Source organism: Anabrus simplex, chromosome 2 (genome assembly GCF_040414725.1).
Source record: "Anabrus simplex isolate iqAnaSimp1 chromosome 2, ASM4041472v1, whole genome shotgun sequence".
NCBI lineage: Eukaryota > Metazoa > Arthropoda > Insecta > Orthoptera > Tettigoniidae > Anabrus > Anabrus simplex.
In genome coordinates, this window is record NC_090266.1 from 407,205,589 (window position 1) to 407,230,012 (window position 24,424).

The 24,424-nt window shown below is 39.1% G+C and overlaps 1 protein-coding gene across 2 annotated transcripts in view; it reads left to right on the plus strand.

Annotated features, from left to right (window-relative positions):
- The window catches only part of spas (spastin), a 306,239-nt gene that overhangs the window by 217,523 nt on the left and 64,292 nt on the right, over positions 1 to 24,424 (plus strand). For both annotated transcript variants that reach the window (XM_067140818.2, XM_067140819.2), the window contains one exon: positions 7,486 to 7,676. In XM_067140818.2, the coding sequence (XP_066996919.2) occupies positions 7,486 to 7,676 (191 nt within the window). The remainder of the gene's footprint in view (positions 1 to 7,485; positions 7,677 to 24,424) is intronic.

Below are 24,424 nucleotides of genomic sequence, written 5' to 3' on the forward strand. Positions count from 1 at the left end.
AAAAGGGAAAAAAAGAAAATGAGTATTCGGCAATACGGCAGACTAATAGAACTACTACGACAAGGTAGTCTCATACTGTACCTTAAACCTACGTACCTAATGGCTCTAGACTTCAACGGAGTTATTTTGTCTAGGTTACCTTATGCTCAGTTCAGTTCCTGGCTGACATGTATCACATCCTTTCCTTCCCTCATTTTCCTACCCCACATTCCCCTTATAATGTTAAATAATTTTGTGATTTTCCCCAGGTGCATCCATTCTCTGTTCAATAACTTTACAATTGTATACAGCTGATTTTTGTTCTCAATTTTCCTTACATCCTCCTCATCTATAAATTTCTCTCGTATTTGCTTTGTCATTGAACAATCTTTTATAAGGTGTGCCCATCCCATTTCTTCAGAACATAGTAAACATTTATTTTCATCTCTGTTTTGTCTGTATGCTTTATTTTTATGTATCCCCATTAACCACCATATTATACCCCTCATTCCCTTTTTTGTTATAATCTCTACCTTTATCCTCATTATCCCACTTACATTACAAAATTCTTCTAATGACCTCTTACTTCTACATTGTGCAGCAATACATTGCTTTTCAATATCCTTAACTTTTAGGACTATATATTTTTTTCATATTCTCATCTTCTCTATACAGTCTCTTTTCCAGTAATATCCTATTCCTGTTGTTTCCAAAATGTTCCGTACCCCATCCACCCAGTATCCATGGTTCTGATGTTTCATTTGGTGTTGATATGCTATCTTAGTTTTAATTGAGCACTTCACTTCTGAATATACGTTTTCATCCGCTCTTATCATCTTCTGAGACAACCCTATCCTTCTCTTCTTGGCTACGACCACCCCTCTGCTCACAGAATTAAATGCTTTCTCCAAGCCAATAGCAGTAATGTACAATTCTCCACGTTTCTTTTTTACATACTTACCCATTATTGTTTTCACTACAAAAATATTATCAGTTGTCCTCATCCTTTCTCTAAAGCCTGACTGAAGTCTCTCCAGAATAGATCCCCCCTCTGCCTACTTCATTATCCTTTTTGCTAACACACCTGTGTATATTTTACTTAATGTATCCAGCAATGTTACGCCCCTGTAATTATTTGGGTTAGATTTATCTCCACCGGGCGAGTTGGCCGTGTGGTTAGAGGCACGTGGCTGTGAGCTTGCATCCGGGAGATAGTGGGTTTGAATCCCACTGTTGGCAGCCCTGAGGATGGTTTTCTGTGGTTTCCCATTTTCACACCAGGCAAATGCTGGGGCTGTACCTTAATTAAGTCCACGGCCGCTTCCTTCCAACTCCTAGGCCTTTCCTATCCCATCGTTGCCATAAGAACTATCTGTGTCAGTGTGACGTAAAGCCAATAGCAAAAAAAAAAAAGATTTATTTCCTTTCTTCTTGTAGATTGGGCAGATCACTCCCTTTTGCCAAGATTTTGGAAACTCCCCCCCCTCAAATATTCTGTTAAATAATTTCACCATACTTTGTAAGATATCCTTATTCTACGCCACCTGCTTCCAAAATTCGTTAGTGATGCCCGAAATCGCTCCTGATTTGCCTTTCTTGGCTTTCCCTAAGACCTCTCTTACTTCTTCTATCAATATTTCCTTGTCTAATGCAGGCACAGTACACCCCAGCCCTACCAATATTTCGTTTTCATCTATTCTCGGTCTCCACCTATCTTCAGTCTCTAATAGTTTCTTATAATGCTCCACCCAGATAGCCTGACTTATTTCAGTCTGCTGAGGAAGCTTCTGCATTCCACAAATCCTACTAATTGTACTCCATACTTTTCTACTATCATTCTGTTTTCCATTGCTATTCAGTTCAACAACTCTGTGCTCCTGCCATTCGGACTTAGTTGTATACAGTATTTCTCTGTATTCTCTTCTCAAGTTACAAAATTCAATCCTGTTGTTTTCTCACCCGTGCTTTCTATACGCCTTGAATGCTTTCAGTACTTCATACTTTTTATGCCTGCATTGTCATTGTACCAACCCTTTCCTATTATGTTCTTCCCCTCCTTAATCCTCATCTTCTCCCCTGCCATCTTTACAGTGTTTTCTACTATTTTAACTGCTGCAGTCATTACGTTAATGTCGATCATTGAGTCTATTCCAGCTTTCACTATCTGGCCTATTTCTCCTTCATAATAGTTCATAAACTCCTTCCTTAGCTCCTCTCCACCTGTATTTAGTAACTAACGTTTCTTTGAATTTTATTGTATTGCTTGTTAATGCCCTACCCTCTCTATCATTTACTCTGACAGTAATTGATAGATGATGTGACTCACCCCATTCTTTAACCTTCATGCTTTTAATCACAGGCAACGCATTCCTAGAGCATAGCGCCAGATCTATGCTACTACCCCCTGTCTCTGTTATGTATGTCAGGTTCCCTAATTCGTTGCCATGCCACCATCTGTTCAAAATATATAGTTCTACTGTACCACACAGCTCTAGCAACTTTTCTCCATTTTTATTACAGCCCTTATCCTGGCTCACTCTCTTTTGTACATAAACTTCTTCTGCCTCTTTGTCGTACACCGGCTTCTGGTCCGCAACCCTCGCATTGAAGTCCGCCATTATTAGAATACCTGCATCCTCAAAAATGTTTTGAATTCTATTAATTTCTAGTGCCAACTCATCAAAGAAATCCTTTTTCTCAAATGGAGAGGCTTCAGGAGGGTTGTAGACAAAACCAATACATAAATCTGCCTCACTCATCGTACATCTTTATTTTGACCCACATCATCTCCATTTTTGATTCAATTTGGTCTATTCTAGCTTGCAAATCCTCCCTAACCATAACCATTATCCCACCCGGATATCTGCCCCTGCCGGTTCGTCTTTCTTTTGCCTTATAGTAAACCGTGAACTCTTCTGTTTCTACATTACTCTTTGGTGGAATCCAGGTTTCCACACATGCGAGGATATGCAAGCTTCGTAACAACTCTTTAAAAGATTCATTCTGTAACTTACTTCTAAGACCTTCAATAATGATGCACCCAACTGTTATTTCTAGTTATTTCTTTCTCCCCTGCCCCTCACTCTGGCTGTTCTTCTTAGACCTCATAATCCTAGTAACACCCAGTTAATCAGAGTTCTCATCTAGAGTACTAACACATTCTCTATCGAGGCCACCCTCATTTAAATTACCTTTTCTATGCCAGAAGTCCTTCAGACTCACAAGCCTGCGTTTCGGTGTTGCGTCTCTCACGGAGTCAGCACTCAGCTGTCTCTGTAGGTCACCAGGACTGCCCTCACTGTTAGTTGTCTCTGTGTCTGCTTCTTCCTCTCTCTGTCCTTCTCGCTTCACTTCCTGGTCGTCACTTGCTGCTCCGCATTCTGTTGGTCTCAGCTTGCTCGTACGTTCACCTTCCTCCTCGGCCAATGTACTTGCTGTGTTGCACATATTCTTTAAGTGCTCCACCCCCCCCCATGTTCTAGTCCACTTGCCATCACCCACCACTGATTTGTTGCCCCTTATGTAGGCCATTAATCCTGCACACCTACCTTTTCCTAGTTGGAACTGTAGGTTTTTCTGGTTCCTGAGGGCTTCTTTCTCCAGCTCCTGTTTGATCCATAATTTTTCACCTTTCAATTGGCTTGTATTATACAAAATCATCTTCACTAGTAGGGTTGATACGAACCTCACTCTCACTGGTCTCTTGCCTTTTGCCTTCCCCATTCTCTATATATCGTCTGTATCGGTCTCCCTGCAGCTGATCTTCAACCTCTCGTTTATTAGCTCCAGCACTTTGGATACCAGATCTTCTTTAGTGTCCTCGGGTAGCCCATATATAAAAATATATTTCTTTCGGGTTTCCTGCTGTCGCTTGTTGTCCTGCCGCTTCAATTCTTTTATCTCTTCCTCCATTCTTCTCACCGTATCCCTCAGACTTGATATTTCTTTATTATTTTGGACCACCATTTTTGTCACCTTGCCTATCTCCTCTTTCACTATTTCTTATAGATCACTGGCTTGCTCTCGTAGTAACTCTCTCATTTATTCAGCATGACCCTTAACGATTTCCCTTATCTTCTCCATCTCTTCTCATCCTACCACATTATCAGTATCAGGTCCGGGATTCATCTCGACCCCTCCAATGACCAACAACACTGCCATCGCTGATGCAGCCATCAAAATTGAAATCAGACTCGCCTGCTGTCCGGCTCTGCAACCCATGTTGCACCTCGTGGGCCTGCCTCTACCATGCCAACGACCTATCGCCGCCCAGTACAATTCTATTGAAATCCCCATGTCAGCACTCACTCACTCAACAACCTTCCTCTTCGCTTGCACGATTACAACTCGCAAGTTTTTACAACTGGATGCCCTTTCTGATGTCAGCCTCATCGGAGGAGTTAATGAAATTAAATGAATGACGTGATATACTGTAAGAGTAACTAAAACTGACTATATTTACTTCGTATGTAGGCCTAAAAGTCATGCGTTCACCATTTATTGTCTTCTTTATTTTTTAAAATTTGAAAGCCTGAAAGGCTGCCTTCTGACGACGATAGCCAGTAAGACTCGGAATACAATCACGAATTTGGTGAAGGATAGTGTAGAATACATACATGTACAATTTATTTCTTTATACCCAGAAGTCACCGGACAAAATGGGAGGCTATCGCATATTGGACTTCCCCTTACTTTTTGTGGCTATAAAAGCAGAAAAGAAGGGGGTGTAATACACGAGTATGGGCCAATGACCTGCAATGTTAGGCCCCTTAAAACAACAAGCATCATCATAATCATCATCATCATCATCATCATCATAAATACACGAGTAAATAGGGTAATTATTGAAATCATTTTCTCTCTTTTTTTCAGGAATAAAATTACAGACAGCTTATTTCAGAGACATAAGTTAACAGTGCAATATGTACTGATGGCTCTTTTATCATATCTGGTTTGCAGTATTATTAATCAACATTGTTGATTTTAAACCCAATTTGTAAAAATTTGTATAAAATAGTGGTTATTTTACTAATGACTGTGAAAAGTGTGATATAAGCAATTCCTAAATGTTCAGCTATTTCAATTTTAGTTTTATGTAGATTATTGTCCACTTCTCATGAATTTAACTTTCTCTTCATGCATGTAACTTTTCCTCTTTCTGTTCTCCGTGGCTAACTTACAGCAATGTACAATTTCTACTAACAGAACCACAGTTTTTATTTCTCCGTACACCAGATGTCAACTGTTGGCATCATTTTAGTGCTTACAGTTCAAACAGAAGCTTGTCACTTCCCATGACTTTTGTTATACCACCACACCGCACCCCTCCGATATTCTTTCTCTTTTAGTTAAAAGCCACACGGTCACTTCGCACAACCTTTGTTCCACTACCACACTCCATCCCCCTGACATCTAGAGCTAAAGCCACACCGCCAACAGAGCCAACTCTAATGTATCACATTTCTGACTCGCCTGTAATATCGTCAGAGGAATTACATACGTCGGTGACATTATATTAACATTGTTACATACAAATAAACTGCATGTGGTGAAAATTAATATGTTTAACACCAAATTACGTATAAATGGGTTACGTACAAATGAGGTTCAATTAACTAGTTTTTTAATTACATTTTACCGGGACTTACAGAAATGTACGTATAAAACAGAATCATGCAGAACTGAGTTATGTATAAATCAGTCTCAATTGTATATTGATTTACATAAGCCGGACTGAGTGGCTCAAGACAGTTGAGGCACTTGCCTTTTGATCCCAACTTGGCACTTTCGATCCTGGCTCAGACCGGTGGGATTTGAAGATGCTCAAATACATCAGACTCGTGTTGGGAGATTTAATGGCACGTAAAAGACCTCCTGCAGGACAAAATTCTGGCACCCTGGCATCTCTGAAAATCGTCAAAAGTAGTTAGTGGGACATGAAAACAGTAATATATTATTCTTTTACATAACACTGGTTTTTACAGAACTTGGTGTTGTAATCATCATGGACCTGCTAATAGTCAACCAAGTTTGCATGTAATTATTTCAAGTAGTAGAAAATTTTTTTGTTTTTGTTTTTGCTAGTTGCTTTACGTCGCACCGACACGGATAGGTCTTATGGCGGCGATGGGACAGGGAAGGGCTAGGAGTGGGAAGGAAGCGGCCGTGGCCTTAATTAAGGTACAGCCCCAGCATTTGCCTGGTGTGAAAATGGGAAACCACGGAAAACCATTTTCAGGGCTGCCGACAGTGGGGTTCGAACCTACTATCTCCCGAATACTGGACACTGGCCGCACTTAAGCGACTGCAGCTATCGAGCTCGGTAGTAGTAGAAAGGTTACCATACATACAGACAGGCAGATAGAGATGACAGAGAATTAAAAATTGCATTTCGTTCTTACTGCGGATACAACCGTTATGGAAATGCCATTCATTTTTAATTCCGAGCAATGTAGGCTACAGATAAAACTCTTATTTTATATATATATACTGTAGATCATCTGTCCCACCCCCCTCTTTGTGAGTCACTGCGATATTGCAGGTTAGAAAAATGCCAAACCACAGGCGTATTTACATTAACGCTATATAAATGTAAATACAACAGTTTTACAGAAAAACAGAATGGGCACACATGCATCAAATAGAGAATTATAGGCAATATAAAAATATGGTTTAGGCTTGTTCTAATTGGAAACATCTTTATGAAGCCTACATTCCTGGACAAAAGAACAACCAAAGGCTATTACGTGCCCCCACACATTCCAAAAGCAGTTTATTTCCCACCCACTCTTGCTATATCAAGCAAGCAACTTGCATACAGCCTTTCCATCGTGGGTTGGAAACATGATGAAGTTTGTAACATGTAACATGAGATGTAGTCGCACCAGAAAAAGTGCTTTCATCTTGAAAATTCTGTGGCTAGAAATTTGTATTCTAACAGCATGTATATTTTCAATTCATTCTGGTTTAAAGGTCTGTGAGTGGCTCAGACGTAGAGTGCTGGACTTGTGATCCTAAGTTGGTGGGTTTGATCCAGGCTCAGTCTGATGTCAGTAGATTTATTTGCATATAAATGGACCCCTGCAGGATAAAATTCCAGCACCTCTGTTGTTTATGGAAACTTTACAAGTAGTTAGTGTGTCATAAAACCATTATTTATTTATTTATTTATTTATTTATTTATTTATTTATTTATTTATTTATTTATTTATTTATGCATTTATTTATTTATTTATTTATTTATTTATTTATTATTTCTTTCTTTCTTTCTTTCTTTCTTTCTTTCTTTCTAGTTTTGCACTGATTTGAATGTTTACCTCCAAGTATCTGTAGTATTTGGGCATTTTCATTTACATCTTGTTGAGTGATTATGCGATATACCCAAAATGGTAAAATGAAATTATTGTATGGTTGTGTATGAATGTTTAAGATTAATTACAAGTTTATAAGCTTTTGCTGAGTTTTTTAATATGACGACAATCCTAATAAAAGTTGCTTTGTTCTCAGCCATCTATCATCTTCATTGATGAAGTAGACTCACTCTTATCAGAACGACGTGAAGGAGAGCATGAAGCGAGTCGAAGGCTTAAAACTGAGTTTCTGGTGGAATTTGATGGATTGCCATCAAATCCTGATGAACGTGTTCTAGTGATGGCTGCTACAAACCGACCACAGGAACTTGATGAAGCAGCTCTCAGGTTTGTGATCAATATATGGTATACCAGGTGGTCCACCCACCCCTTGTAATCTAGTTTCATGCTCCTCACCTTGTTTACTACAGTTCTGAAATATTTGTTAATAAAGAAGCCATATTTTCCAGGGTTGACTTATTAAATGTAATAAAAACTTTCCAATCTGTCAGACACACAAAAATTTCAAATGCAAATTAAAACACTATAAACATACCTGTAAAAATTGCATATAATATACAAAGAATGACATGTTTCATTCTACGAGAACATCCTCAGATTCTGTCAAATCACTTAAATTATGTGCATATATGTACAGTATAGTTTACATAGTGTAAACTTGTCTGATATAGATTTAGGTGATAATATGAACCATATGTAAGTAAAAACTGATCGCATGGGAAACGACCAACACCGTATAATGAAATATTTTGTACTTATCTATACTGCCAAAAAAGTCTGTTGTCTCCTCACTATAACAGATCTGTGAACCTGGGATAGGAGCGGTTTTGAACTTAGCTAACGGTTCCTCGGAGAGGGGCAGGGGAGGAGATGGGCGCATGTAATGATGTGTGGATCTTTCCTGCTGGTTGGAGGAGAGCAGGTTATTACCTTTTTCATTCTAAAGCTAGCAACTCTAACCAGGAGAGGGGGGGGGGGGTAATTGGGGGCGGAGCGTTTTGAAACTTTTTACAGCTATCTTCATCTAGTACTGTAATTATGTATTGTGAATAAATGCAAGATTTATGATGTGGGTTTAATAAATTAGTTATTGAATTGGAGTGTACCTATTTTAATGTTTAACTCATGTTCTGACTACATGAGACATTTATTTTATTATTGTTCATCATCATCAAGTTTTCCGCTCCAGTTTCCCGGGTGTGGTTTACGAGCGCTCTCCATTTTAGTCTATTCATGTAACTTCTTAATAACTTTATTATTATTAATTCTTTTATTACTATTAATATTGAAAATGAAAAAAATGAAAATCCACAGCCTGTTTCCAGTCATTCGACCGGGTCAGGAATGGAGTGAATGAAGGCCCCATCTAGCGGCGAGGATAGGAATTCTGCCGGCTGCCGAAGCCTGTCGCACTCCTTGGGGGCGATGATTAATGAATGACAGATGAAATGAAATGATATTGGAGAGTGTTGCTTGAATGAAATATGACAGGGAAAACTGGAGTACCCGGAGAAGAACCTGTCCTGCCTCCGCTTTGTCCAGCACAAATCTCACATGGAGTGACCGGGATTTGAACCACGGAACCCAGTGGTGAGAGGCCGGCGCACTGCCGCCTGAGCCACGGAGGCTCATACTATTAATATTATTATTATTATTAATTTTACGAGTATTCCTGTGAGTTTTATTTAGTGATATTTGATAATCTATAAAGGATCGTTCCGAGCCTGCGATGGTAAGTCAGGTGCACTTACTACAGATAAGAATATCCTAACCCACATTCCAGACCCTTATGTCAGGGATTACCTCCTGTGGGATTCATTGAGCGCTGATGTATAAGTGTAACTGTTGTCCAGATGTTAATTAAGTAAGGTGAATAGGAAGGAGTTTTTTAAAAAGGTATGTTCGTTCAGGTGGTTTTTGTTTTCTTTTCTCACGATGTAAATTTTGATGGCTTCCTTAACCCTTTAAGTGCTGAGTTGTCTGTTGACTGTTCGGTACATCAGTGCTGAGTTTCTTCATTCATATGTGAAAAAAATTGTAGAAGCCTCAATTTTTAACTTATCATTGGAGTGATTAGCTTACAATGTTTCTAAATATTGGTTCCTTATAAATCTAAATGCAAATGGAAAATCCTACACTTACGTTCAATATTATTTTGAGAGAAACCAAAATTACACTTTTGTGCCTATACGTACATTATCTTTATACAAAGTAAAGATCCCAAAATTATATCATTCCCTAAAATCTGTAGGCAGCTAACTTCTTAGAAGTACAAAAGTTGATATTTTAAAAGACTTTCTAAACCTGTAATGTGGTGATAGTAAAATGTTTTCTACTGGTTGTTTATGATGCTGATTTATTCAACTATCTGCACCAATTCCACTGGCAAAAACGTTTTTAAAAAATCAATGATTTTAGGGTTGGCATCAAACACTACTTGGCCCTCAGAGTCTGTTACAGTTACTTGCAAGTCTGGTGGAGAAAAGAATCCGTCCACCGCTAAAATAGTGATAAAATAGCTTTTGAACTCACCGTGTTTTTCTTCTTTAGTTTAGGAGGAGGTTCTGTTTCTCTCTCACATACAATATTTTCGGCACACTCTGTATCACTTTCACTTTCAAAATCGCTTAACAATTCATTAAAATCATCCTTTATCATCACTTTCCACTGTGGTTAATAACTGAAAGATTCTTTGATCCAAAATAACATCGCAGCAAGAGCAACTAAATTGTTGTTGTTCTGCCATGTTTGTTTACATCACAGATGAACTCCACAGATGTCTACAAAAAGCTCCGTAAGTTACTTCCTGAAGCTGTAATCTGTGATCAGTTAGTTCTACAGTACATAATGCCCAACAGATAGCAGAACACGTCGGAGATCAAATTGGCACTCGAGAGTGAACCGCGGAAAAGAAAAAAAAAAGTTCTCGTGCACCGCCTATAGACGGGAGAAGTAGTGCTGGACGGGACGCATCAGCCCGTCTATAGGCGGGCGTAGCACTCATCAGGTTAATTTCCAAAGATTTACTGTTATTTTTGAAGTGTAAGATTTTTAGGTCGGTGTTGATGTCTGTGAAATGGTGTGAACTGTCGTATATGTGCTCCCCAAAGGCTGAATGCTGATTATATCTACAATAAATAAACTTGATATTTCCACCTATTCAATACAATTTTAATGCTGTTATTCAATTACAAAATATTAAATTTCACAGGACTAGTTTCAACGCGTACTTGCGTCATCTTCAGCTTTTTCGGAAAATAGGCAACCTTAAAATTCATGACATGTCTTAAAATGTTTGGCATGAAATCCCATTAAATCTATAATTAAAACCTTAACTCATTAAAAACTATTATGACAAGTAAGACTTGCAAGTCAGTTGTATAATAAAAGTTCATTGGTTAAATGATATTCTTATGAACAAGCAGTTGTGGAGTCCTTAAATTTGTTGAGCGATTGATAAAATATTGTGTTCCATTTCACTACAACTTGTATACTGCAGAACCATCTCGAAAAACGTGAAAGTTGGTCATATGGAATTTTCTGGATAAAATCTTCTATGTCTTAGGCCTATGAGGTGGAAACATTAAAGTAGTTTCTTGTGATGTTTGTGAAACCAATGTTTCCTGGTTCAATGCGGAACCTGTAAATATATTAAAACGCGGTTAACGATCCAATGTTGAATGTGTTGTGGCTCTAATCAGCAAAATCATGAAGTGATTATATGTAGGACTCACCTCAAACTGCCATGAGACAATGCTATTACTAGCCGCGCTCAATGAACAATGAAAGCTCTGAGCAGGTTTGCATGATCGGACGTAGCTAAAGAGGGGAAGTAGGGGTGGGTTGAGACGATGTATGTGGACCGCTCGGAGTGTGGTTGTTTTCTTTTGTTATTTGTTTGATTACTTTTATCTCATCATTGAAATCTGTTGTGCTCATAGGTAAGGAAATAGCTCTGAATAACAGCATTAAAATTGTATTGAATAGGTGGAAATATCAAGTTTATTTATTGTAATTCTTGGTCCAATACGGAAAAATGAAATTTCTTATGTTAACTGATTATATCTGATCATGTTTTTGTATTCTTTGCATCTTGTTTGGAAATTACGTTTTTGTTTGGCCTTGTTTAGCTTGCGTTTGCTGATGTGTCACTGTAGTGTGTAGTTCGTTCTAAAAGCAACTTTTAGACCTTGCTTTTTGAAAATATTAGCTACTTTGTATGTGTTCTTGTTGACGTAGCTGATAACTATGTACTTTTCCATGTCATGCGTGATTGTTTTCCGGGCATTTTCTTGTGTTTATTTAATAGTTTATCTACTGTGCTCGGAGTGTGGTTGTTTTCTTTTGTTATTTGTTTGATTACTTTTATCTCATCATTGAAATCTGTTGTGCTCATAGGTAAGGAAATAGCTCTGTGTATCATTGTGTTCAGACCTGCTATTTTGTGCGTGTGTGGGTGGTTTGACTCGTCTATAATGTGTGACATCTGAGTGGGCTTCCTGTATACTTTGTAAGACAAGTTGTCACTATTCCTACTGATTGTAATGTCTAAATAGTTTATTTTCTTGTCAGTTTCTGGTTCCATCGTGAACCTGATGGACTTGTGCAAAGAATTTAGTGTGTTTAATAACTGGTGTCCATTAGTGATGTCATTATCATATACGCAAATTACATCATCTATAAATCTTCTCCAGTTGAAGATTCCATTGGAATTCTTGCTGTTTAAGAAGGTGTTTTTAAAGTTGTTTAAGAAGATGTTTGCTATTATACTTGACAATGGTCAGCCAATGGCTAACACTTCATTTTGACAATAGATTTTGTCATTGACTGCAAAGCAATTTTGGTTTAACATTGTTCTAAGAAGGCTAATAAATTCCCTGGTTTCTTGTAGAGACATGTACATGTACAGTAAGGTTCAGATGGATGTCTGGAATTTGTTTGTTGATTGCTTGTTTCGTTTTGTACGCAAGTTTAATTTAGTCTCTGAACCTTAGCAACTTCTGGCACCACACTCAATGGACATCATGCGCAACTTTTTTTACACGAATACAGTAAAACCTCGTTAACTCGAAGTAGTTGGGATGCAAAAATTGGACTTTGTATTACGTGATTTCGAATTAACCGCCAACACATAATTTGGAAATGCCAACCCTTGCGGTGTCACAATATATTCTAAGACCTGTTACTGCAGCAATTAGCCTTGATTCACAGTTTAAACCTCTCAAATGCCGTACTAAAAAACTATTTCCAAAATGTATCCAACAAGGTGCATTTACAGTATTCAAATAACGCACTTGGATAACTTACCGGCAAACATAACCTCACGCAATGAAATCAAAAGAAAGAAAACATGATTCAAAGACGAGGAGAAATCTATACTGGCTCCCCTTTGCAAGTGCTTTATTCATTAGATTACTGTACTGTATGCATTTTAGATGCCTTGTGCTTGCACAGAAAGTGCCCGATGCCCTTAAAAAACATTGCAGCTTATCAAACTTTCCTATGACGAGGGGAGAAAGTCTCTCGCTTCCGTCCACATTACAACAGTACAGTGACTACTTGTACGATTTCCCACCATGGCACTCCTAAGACCCATTAATGCATGCAATCACCGTGATTCTCAGTTTAAACTTTTCAAATGCTATGGAAAACACTATTTCAGGAATGCATCCAGCAAGGTGATTTACACTATTCAAATAATGCACTTGGATAAAACAATGGCAAACATAACCTCACGCAGGAAAAATTTTGCTGTCTCCCCTGTGCAAATGCTTTATCTTTTGGATTACTGTACTGTTTGCATTTTTAGATGTCTCGTAGGCCTATTTTTATGGAAAGTGCCAGACACCCTTAAAACATCATGGCTTTCGAACTTTCCTATGATGGGGGAAGGAAGTCTCTCGCTTCCGTGTGCACTGCATAGCAACACAGAACATTTCCCGGCTGGCAATTCTCTCTGTTAAAACCATAAGTCCGTTTGGCCTCAGCGTTTAAAAAAATAAAACGAACAAACAATGCAGTGTCATCAGCATGACAATATTGTTTGATACGTATGAATTGATTATAGGCTATAAGCCACGCTTTTTCACCAACTGTCGGCATCGCTAGAGTTCGCAGATTCTATCTCTCCGCACACTGCCTGCTTCGTGATATTGTGGCGTTCCTTACAACGCCGAATACGAAATAATTACGATTCTGCTCGAACTTAGCAGATATGAAGTACACTGTAGACACGCCGAAGTGGGTGAAAGTGTGCAAAGTTACCCCTGCACATTCCGGAAGACACGTTCTTTCATGACACAGAGAAATTTTGAATTTAAATTACTCTGTAAAATACAATTTTTTTAAAAAATGTAAAGGCGGTTTCGAATTAAAAGTCTGAATTTCGCTAATGGGACAGACATTGTTCTTCGAATTACGAATTATCCGTATTTCGAATTAAACAATTTAAATACCATGCAAAACCGTACTGTACTGGGAAATGATTGTGGGGCTAGAGCATGGGAAGGATCTCGGGTAGTGTTCGGTTGATTTTGTAGCAGGTAGAGAGACGGATAGTATCGCAGGGCGAATAATAGACGGTAAATCTTTTTGATAGAGTTTATTAACAATATCCACAGAAATATCACCCTGCAATTGGAATTGCAAACTCGAATTTCTAGCTAATATTTGCCAAAAAGTGCAAAATAAAAAGATTTATGTTACGATCTTCTGTGACGTCTATTTGCTTGAGGATGTCCAAAATAATTATTACTCTTTCATAGATCATGTACAACCTACAGTTCATCTAATTTAAATGCAAACACAAAATATCACTTAGTACCTTGAATATTATCCAGTACGTCACTTATGGTGCTGACCTACAGTCTTTCTAATTTTTAGAGTATAAAATGAACACACACAGTCATGAAAAATTTGATAAATTAAATAAAATATTTGGTCACTTGCTGTATGTCTCTACAGTTCGTTTGAATTGAAAAATGAAATTAATAGAGCATTTGTAAATCCTAAAGTTCATCTAGGTAAAAAGGAATTCAATTAATTAATGACTGAAAATAACTTTATAGTTTAAAAGCAAAATATGAATTTCTTTTAAATGATGATAAGTTACGAGTTGATATTCACACGAAGCACTTGTTAGAGCACTGTAATGGACTAAGTGCTTTGTAAAAGTCAGTCAGTTGGATTACTCACTCAGAATACGAAAAGATCTGCTTACAAGTGTCGGAGTTGTGCTGTACTGCGACTTGGTGTCTGGAACATTCCGCAGAGTGCGGCCAAGGCTCGAACTCAGCACCGGTGGCGTTCAGTGAAGATACCACGTCATTCTCCCTCGTCGACGTCCCTTGATGGGTACCATAACTGAAGAAACCACGTAAATTCCTTGTTGGAAGCGCGTTCGATGTAGCAGGATCTCGCAGCACTTTGCCAAGATTTCCGTTGTTCTTGGAGGCAATGTCGGAACACGTGAAGTTCAATTGGCACTATTGAGTTCAGAAATATCACGGATATTAATACTGCACACCGACATAAGTTGTAATGCACAGTTCTATTCTTATATTGATTTTACGGTGTTGAATTAGCATTCACAGTCCATGCTACGGAAAACTCAGTTTTTGTGTACACAGTTCATGGGTTTGAGATTTAACACAGTTCATAATTGTCAATAATTATGTCTGAGATTCGACTGTAAAGTAATGAACACAGTCCATAAGCACTTGAAAAATGTGATTTATAATTCACTGTTATACTATCGTAAAAGAAATACGTCCTAGATTGACGATGTCGCGATGTCGTATACTGATCAGTAAAATATTGGACACTTCAATTCTCACTTCCAATTATACCTTCACTCGGTTAACAAATTTACAAGTATCATATTACGATAATTCAGTCGGAGAAATATCTCGAATATTTCCGTCGGCGCGGCACGCCAGAAACTTTACGTACGACATTGTTGTACTATTTTAACAGCGTTCAAGTGTGGCCACGACTATGTCCTCGCGAATCGCGACGGAACATACTGTCCTTACGGCACACTTACTGCACACACTGCACACTGTACTCTCTGCACACTGGTTATGGCCTTGGCCCAGTGACCTATTTATACGGGTCTTGCGAGCAGCACTCAGAATCAGGTGATGAAGAGGCGAGAATTCCTTCCTAACTTTAAATTATCATATTTCAAAAACCACTGGACGGATTGATTTCAGATTTGCAGGGTTTTACTTCCAGAATATTAACTACAATTCAGCGTTGGTCTCGTGTTGATCGGTCAAGGCGTTAAAAAGTTCATAAAAATAATCGAGAAAGTTCCGAAGGGGGGTAAGCTACAGGCAGCGGTGACGTCACTTGACCTTGTTCAACTGGCGTTCTCCTTCGTGCTGCACAGTGAGACGAGAACATTCTCTCACACAGCTGTTCATGCATCGGAACTTAATTGTATGTGCCGGGGCCTGTGCCTTCCTGGTACAGTACCTCATGTTTCCGGGAACGAGAGCTGCTTTGAATTAAGCAAGATATTGAATTAACTGATTACAAATTACCAAGATTTTCGTAAGTAGACAAATGTGATGATTTTAATGAAGTAAAATTGTCAAAATTTCTGGCTTCAAGATGACTTTTCAATAACAAACTCTGCTTCTTGAAAGCCTTAATTCTATCACACATGGTGCTAATTAATATGTTTCTCCCTTGCAATGAAATATTTAAATCATTAAAATAAAATGTTATATCCACTAGAGGTCAGCTACCCATTGTTTATTCTGCAAAGTTGGTTGTGGAGAATCTTTCATCTCCATGAACAGAGCAATTTCTTCAATTATTGCAAAGAAGGTTGCTAGCACTTTCACGCAACATAATCAGCACAAAATACAATAAAAGGGAATGTCGTTACATTCTGCCTCGAGATCTTTTTAAAATTCTTTGAACTGCTGATGGTTCAAACCTTGCTTTCTGCAGAAATTTACACATTTTGATACAGTATCCATAACAGATTTAAAGTTGAGAATTTTTTTTTTCACATAATTGTTCTTGATGGTAACACAATGTACCGATAATATTGGAGGTAACTCAGCATCGCGCACCTTCCTTTTGATGTGGCATGCAAAACCTTTCCCTTCCGACGACATCACTGCTGCTCCGTCAGCAGCGACACTACACAGATTACATGTGATAAATATCATTTTTGATCCGTATTGATGATATTTGATTGAAATAATAACAGTAAGTTATTTTATTAATTTGGCCACGTAATCAATACAATAAATCTTGTCTTTGTTGAATTACATTGACATGTTTATTAAAATGGTATTTGTTTTGCCTAGGGGCTGCCTGACGGAGGCGGTAAAGGCATGCTCAGTTCGCCCCGAAGGTCGTAGGTTCGAATCCTGGTTAGTTAGTCTTAAGAAACGAGATTTCCACTTCCGGAAATGCACATGGCCCTGAGGTTCACTCAGCCTACACTAAAAATGAGTACCAGGTTAATTCCTAGGGGCAAAGGCGGCCGGGCGTAGAGCTAACCACTCTCCCTCATCAAGTGCCGAGGTTACGGATAGTGGAAGCCTTTACCTTCCACCATTCCAAGGGCCATCATGGCCTATATGGGGATGACTTTGCTTTACTTGTTTTGCCTTACATATAGGCATCATCAGCCATGAGTTTATCCTTGAAATAAAATCAGGCACCTGATTTACATATAAATAAAACTAATTTATAAAAAGCCTTGAAGAGACTTGAAAGAAAATTAACATATGGTAAAAGACTAGTACAATGTTGGTTTTAAAGACTATGCTATGAGTGAGAAGTTTACATTTGGTAAAAGTATTTGCAATAGTGACATTGGAAGACTACTATTATAAGTAAAATGAATAAAGCAACAGTTTGTTATAGACAAGTGGTAAAATTGCTATAAAATTATGTTGAGCGACTAGCGCTTAGAACTAGATAATAATGAGAATTACGATCAAAATCGTATTTTTTAAAACATAATGTTGAATAAAATAATGTTGAAAGATGGTCAAGTGACCTGTAATTATTGGTTTACGTAAGATAAAAGTCAAAAGTCAATAGATATGGTGTTGTGGTTCACTTTGATGAAGAAGTACGAGGTTGTAGTTGAAGGTTAATATACAATGTTGATATTCGACCTCTATGGACCATCTCATTTGATATGATGCTATAACGTTGTTAAGACGTAGGTTTGTTGACATGCTGGTCGAAAAGGCAATGGGACAGTTGAATGTAGCTAACGTATTGAATGTTGGATCAAAAGTAGAATCTTTAAAAGGAAATCAGAAGCGTGGTGTTAATTTTATGAAAAAAAATCATAATAAATTTTTAGGTGGAAATCGTGTACACTTACCATTTGAAGATGGCGAGGGTAAGTTGTTATGTTATGAGCTAAAAGTTGTTGACGACTGTCAAACTCTTACTACGTGTGTTATAGCTGTAGGATTGTATTGGAGGGGTATCTGTTTGCGAAGGCGTGACTATGGGCTTGTTTGTAATACTTGGTGGGGAGCCACTAGCGGTGGGGGAGAAAGAGGAAAGTGTATTGCTGCGCGTATTGTAGCGGTGGGATGCTGTTGGATGGAGCAGTATTAGAGTGGTTGTGGCTATGGGTCTATTGGTTGTACTTGAATGGGCGGTACTAGCGGTGGGGGAGAGAGGAGGGGAGTGTATTAGTTATATTAGAGGTGGGAGTGCTAATTAATTTAACGTTGAAAATTCTTAAGAATATGTTGGTGAGGGGAATTAATTCATGTAATAGTAATAAAATCTACTTGTACAAGGGGCATTTTTAATCAATGATATCATTTAAATTCTTATCTTTATTAAACTGCTGGTCGAGGAATATGAATATGTTTTCGTATTCTGTCATGAGTTTACTTTTTTGATTCTCTTGAGGGTATAAAGGTCCTGTTCTATTGTAGTGAATTTATGCCCTGTGTCCCTCATTTGGTTGGCCACATACTTGCAGCAGTACACTTTTCTCTCCCCTCTAAGAATTACAAACAAGCCCGTAGTCACGCCTTCGCAAACAGATACCCCTCCAATACAAACCTACAGCTATAACACACGTAGTAAGAGCTTGACAGTCGTCAACAACTTTTAGCTCATAACATTACAAGTTACCCTCACCATTGTCAAATGGTAAGTGTACACGATTTCCACCTAAAATTTATTATGATTTTTTTCATAAAATTAACACCATGCTTCTGATTTCCTTTTACAGATTCTACTTTTGATCCAACATTCAACACGTTAGCTACATTCAACTGTCACATTGCCTTTTCGACCAGCATGTCAACAAACCTACATGTCTTAACAACGTTATAGCATCATATCAAATGAGATGGTCCATAGAGGTCCAATATCGACATTGTATATTAAACTTTAACTACAACCTCATACTTCTTCATCAAAGTGAACCACAACATCACCATATGCTATTGACTTTTGACTTTTATCTTACGTAAACAAATAATTACAAATCACGTCACCATCTTTCAAAATTATTTAATCAACGTTATGTCTTAAAAAGTATGATTTTGATAGTCATTTTCATTATTATCTAGTTCTAACCGCCAGTCCGTCAACATCATTATATAGCAATTTTACCACTTGTCTATAACAAACTGTTGCTTTAGTCATTTTACTTATAATAGTAGTCTTCCAATGTCACTATTGCAAATACTTTCACCAAATGTAAACTTCATTCATAGCATAGTCTCTAAAACCAACATTGTACTAGTCTTCTACCATATGTTAATTTACTTTCAAGTCTCTTCAATGCTTTTAATAAATTAGTTTTATTTATTTGTAAATTAGGTGCCTGATTTTATTTCAAGATTAAACTCATGGCTGATGATGTCTATATGTAAGGCGAAACATGTACCATTTTAAGTAACATGTCAGTGTAATTCAACAAAGACAAGATTTATTGTATTGATTAGGTGGCCAAATTAATAAAATAACTTATTGTTATTATATCAAACTACACAGATTTTCGAGTGATAAACCCATATCATTCATTGCATCTTCAACAGCTGCAAATATATCTGCACCGGTGGTAGTATCTTTGAGGGGAATGATGTCCAGTAGCTCCTCAGTTATAGTGAAATATTTTTTGACTCCCCTGATGTAAATAGATAGCTGTGCCGGGTCACTTTTGTCAGTAGTCTCTTCGAGAGCAATAGAGTACTTCTCGAAAGTGCCACATTTGTTCCGCAATTGCTCTTTCAGGTCGGCACCAAGTTCCTGTACACAACGAGAGATGGTTTGTTTTAACAAGCTTATCGCCTCAAGGTGGGCCACAGCATGTGGACACAGTACTTCCAAGCACTCTATTAAACATGTTTTTACAAATTCACCGTCAGTAAAGGGTTGCCCACTTTTTGCAATTTTCAGAGCAACAATATAACTTGCTCGAACTGCGCCTTCTGAAGTCTTGGATTCAAGTATCTATGGGACAGGGAGATAAAATAATTATCTGTGTTTCCTTAGCAGTACATCTAAATTTAATTCTAAACATTCTTAATAATACAAACCCCAAAACAAAAACAAATCCCCTAAAGTACATGTAAAACAATTACTAATGAGTAAGTTATTACTTACCTCTGAATAACTTGGCCATTCCGATTTTAACTTAGCAATTTGTTCTGCTCTTGCTGCGCCAACAATGTCATCGTAGGTTGAAGCATGTTTGTTGTGGTAGTGTCGTCGAACGGTTGAAGACTTTATGCTTAAAATGGTATGGCAAATTAAACATTGATCTTCCCTTCGGTATTGACAACAAAATATGAATCCACTCATAAGGATTAAATGACTTTTTTAACGAAGGAGAAATCAACTGCTCCACTATATGTTCTGTCGAATAGATTCTACTGAGAATGACACACGCAGAGAGGGAATGAGAATGAAAGTACTGTCTCTTAGGGCCCTTACACACGAGCGTTTTTTTGTCGCCGTTGTCGACCACAAAAAGTGGTTCATGTGTGGCCGGCTATCGCCGCTTTGCCGTTACCATACAATGCAATGGGAAGAATACCTCCCCTTTGCACACGAGTGTTTTCTCGACCACATGCGAACCACATGTCGCCAGCTGTAGCCGATCCCGGCCACCGACCACTTGCCGACTGCAGGGCATACCTTTACACACGGGCGACATCCTGGCGACAAGTTCCCGCTGGCAGTATTCGTGATGGAGTCGTTTGATACAGATACGTTCATTGCCGAGATTCAAGCCGAACTCTCTATATAGAACTACGCTAGTGATACATACAGCAACCGAGTTGAGAAGGTCAGAACATGGGAGAAGATCTGTGAAGTCCTTCACAGTAACTTCCAGAACTAAAGCACGGAGGAGAAAAATGAAATAGGTAAGATCTACATATATTTATTTACAAAATGTTTAATTATTGCGAGTCATTCTTCTGACGATATAGCCTTCCTCATCACAGTATCTGTCCGTGAAATAATTGTCCTTATTTCCTGTAGTAGTTCACTGAAAGACGTGTTTGACATTCTGAAGAACTGGAAAAACTTATCTGGATAATTGCAGAGTTCGTGATATAAAGCAGGAAACTGCCCCAACTGTTGCCGGACTTCTACTATTGGATGTAACCACATTGTCCGCGTTTTCCTTCTTTCGCTGCTTCTTCGCATGAGCAAAAGAAGTACAGCCTCCTCTTCAGAATCCATTATAAATGAGAATGACCGAAGTTCCACTTGCCGACTGTCCCAGCGGTGAAGCTCACCGGACCACATTTTGTCGCTGGCTCGGCCACAAAATGTGGCCATAATGAACTGCAGAAGTGGTTGAGCCGGCCACAAAGATGCGTATTTTTGCAGTCGATAACGACGACAAAAAAACGCTCGTGTGTTAAGGGCCTTACACATGCACCAACCACTGCATGGGGAACGGTGCTGCTGAGTGCAGCGCTGGTGCACCCCAGCACTAAGGCCTGACCTAAATCCATATCATAAGTTTACACTACGTAAACTATACTGTACATATATGCACATAATTCAAGTGCTTTGATAGAATCTGAGGATGTTCTTGTAGAATGAAACATGTCATTCTCTGTATATGTGATTTTTATAGGTATGTTTATAGTGTTTCAATTTGCATTTGAAATTGTTATGTGCCTGACAGGCTGGAAAGTTTTTATTACACTTCTGAAATACATCGGTCCCTCTCCATAAACCGGGGTAATGTAATGAGATGTGTGGTTATATGCTAGAAAACAACAGGAATTGTGAGCACCACTAATATTTCACTATGGTTACCCCGAATTAACCAATAAAATTAGCACAGATAAGAACAACAAGTACCTTGCAACAGGAAGTACGCACACATCCAGGAACAGGTATTGTATAGGCTGGGAATTGTCAACTGCATGTTAAGCCTCGCAATAGCTTACTTGGCACGGCACGGTCAGAGGTATGCTAGTGGACAGTACTGAAGGGTAGGGAGGTTTGATTCCCACGCAGGTTTTTACTGCCAATTGCCTGGGTTGGCTGGCCCCGTGGTGTAGGGGTAGCGTGCCTGCCTCTCACCCGGAGGCCCCAGGTTCGATTCCCGGCCAGGTCAGTGATTTTTCTCTCGACCTGAGGGCTGGTTCGAGGTCCACTCAGCCTACGTGATTAGAATTGAGGAGCTATCTGATGGTGAGATTGCGGCCCTGGTCTTGAAAGCCCAGAATAACAACCTAGAGGATGCGTCGTGCTGACAACACGGCCCCTCGTAATCTGCAGGCCTTTGGGCTGAGCAGCGGTCGCTGGGCAGGCCAAAGCCCTTTCAAGGGCGTTAAGTGCCATGGGATTTGGTTTGATAATTGCCTGGGTTGCACCAATGTTGCATACTTAAAAGTTTCCACAGACTGATTTGTTTATTTGCCCTTGTAAAGTGCCATCGGTATTGTGGCATAGGGTTTGGAGCTTGATTGTACAAGGATGAGGGGGGAGATAATTTGTCGCTAAGACACAGGTGACCCGTTAGCTACGTCATAGGTGTTCCAAGCTTCATAGGACATAGGTAAGGCAAAGTGTGCCCCATTGGAACGATAACAACATGCGATGGCAGAGCTCTGCATACTCCCTTCCTTTGGGGCAGGTCACAACAGAACACAAAGTGTATTCACTGCCTTGTAATGTATTCTAGCGATGAGTATGTGGATATGTTGCTTATCTATGGAGAAGCTAGACAGAATGCATATCAGGTATAATTCCTATATGAAAAGGACTACCTGGATAGACGACAACCAACAGGCATGACATTTCGGAGTGTCAAAATACGTCTGCGGACTAGTGTGTCCCTGGGAAGGACGCGGCCTGTTTGAGATGATCCCATGATGTCTGCTTACATTGAAGTGGTGGTGTTAGATGCTATCCGGCATAACCCTCACACTACCACACGAGCCATTACACAGGAGATTAACATCAGCTGGACATCTGTTATGCAGATATTGTATTTCCATCTATTTCGCCGGTACCATCTGCACTTAACTCTAGGAACTCCATGGTCACAATTTCATAGTGTGGGTTAATCGCCATAATACTGGAGTGTGGATAATCCCTGTTGGGAATGACAGGCTGCTTTTCAGATAATATGGGGTGTGAATGTATGGTCTGGTATCGTGAGTGATCATCCCATTGGTCCCCATTTCTTTGATGACCATCTGATGGGTGAGCGCTATCTGCGGTTTCTCCAAGATGAACTGCCAACATTGTTGAAACATGTGCCACTCCTGTATCTGTTGCTGGTCTGTTGTGCAGCTTCTGTTGTAAGGTACATGGTCTTAGTGTCTGTGCTTATTTCACAGGTTTATTCGGAATACCCATAATGAATTAATAGTGGTGCATGGTGGGTTGCAAATAACTACATTGCAAAGGACAGATGAACCACCCGGTATGTGCCTACTTTCTAAACCTTGTTGTACACTTTCTAGCTAAAAAGAAACTGATCCTTATGTTGTTGTTGTGGTTTTTTTTTTTGCTTTATATTCACCGACACAAATAGGTCTTATGGGGACGATGGAATAGGAAAGGGCTAGGACTGGGAAGGAAGTGGCCGTGGCCTTTATTAAGGTACAGCCTGGTGTGAAAATGGGAAACCACGGAAAACCATCTTCAGGGCTGCCGACAGTGGGGTTCAAAACCTACTATCTCCCGGATGCAAGCTCACAGTAGCGCGCCCCTAACCGCACGGCCAATCGCCCGGTGATCCTTATGTTTAACACTTCTGTTGTTCTTCTTACTTCAATAATATATTATCGTGTATTTTAAGATATTCTTCACCAAGGTATGGCATCATCATCATCATCATCTTCTTCTTCTTCTTCTTCCCCCTCGTTCAGCTGTCACCGTGTTGGGATATTTATGGCACCTTTATTTCTTCCTCTAACAGACCATCATTTGTTTTTCTTTAACTGTGTTCCAATCCAGGTTTCTTCTAATTATACTATTCTTGATAGTTTCCAGTCACCTTAGTCTGGGTCTCCCTCTTTCCCTCCTCCTCTCTGGGTTTCCATCAGTCGCTTTGGCATTATTTCCTCATCCATTCTCGTAACATGTCCAAACCATGTAAGTTTATCCCTCTTCGATTTCCTTCCTGACATCCTTATTTCTTATTCTGACCTTTCTCATCTTCCTTATCACACTTCTTAAACGTTTCACTGGCCTGGATTTTATTCCCCTGTACTGAGTGAATTATCCATGTAGTTTGAATCGCGTAGCTGTGAGCTTGCTTTCGGGAGATGATGGGTTTGAATCCCACCTTCAGCGGCCCTGAGGATGGTTTTCCATTGTTTCTCATTTTCACACTAGACAAATGCCAGGGCACCTTAATTAAGGCCACAAATGTTACCATCCCAATCCTTCTTCCTCATCCTTACGTTGCAGAAAACCTTCAATGGTTTGTGTGACGTTTAAAAAAAAACCTGTCTTTTGTCTGTGTCCAGGTCTCCACTAAACTGGTGCCTTCAAATAGATAGGCTCTCTCCTTTTTATTCCCTTTCTTCCACATCCATCTCTTCTCATCCCCCATCGAGCTCGTTTCTGTTTCCCAGCTT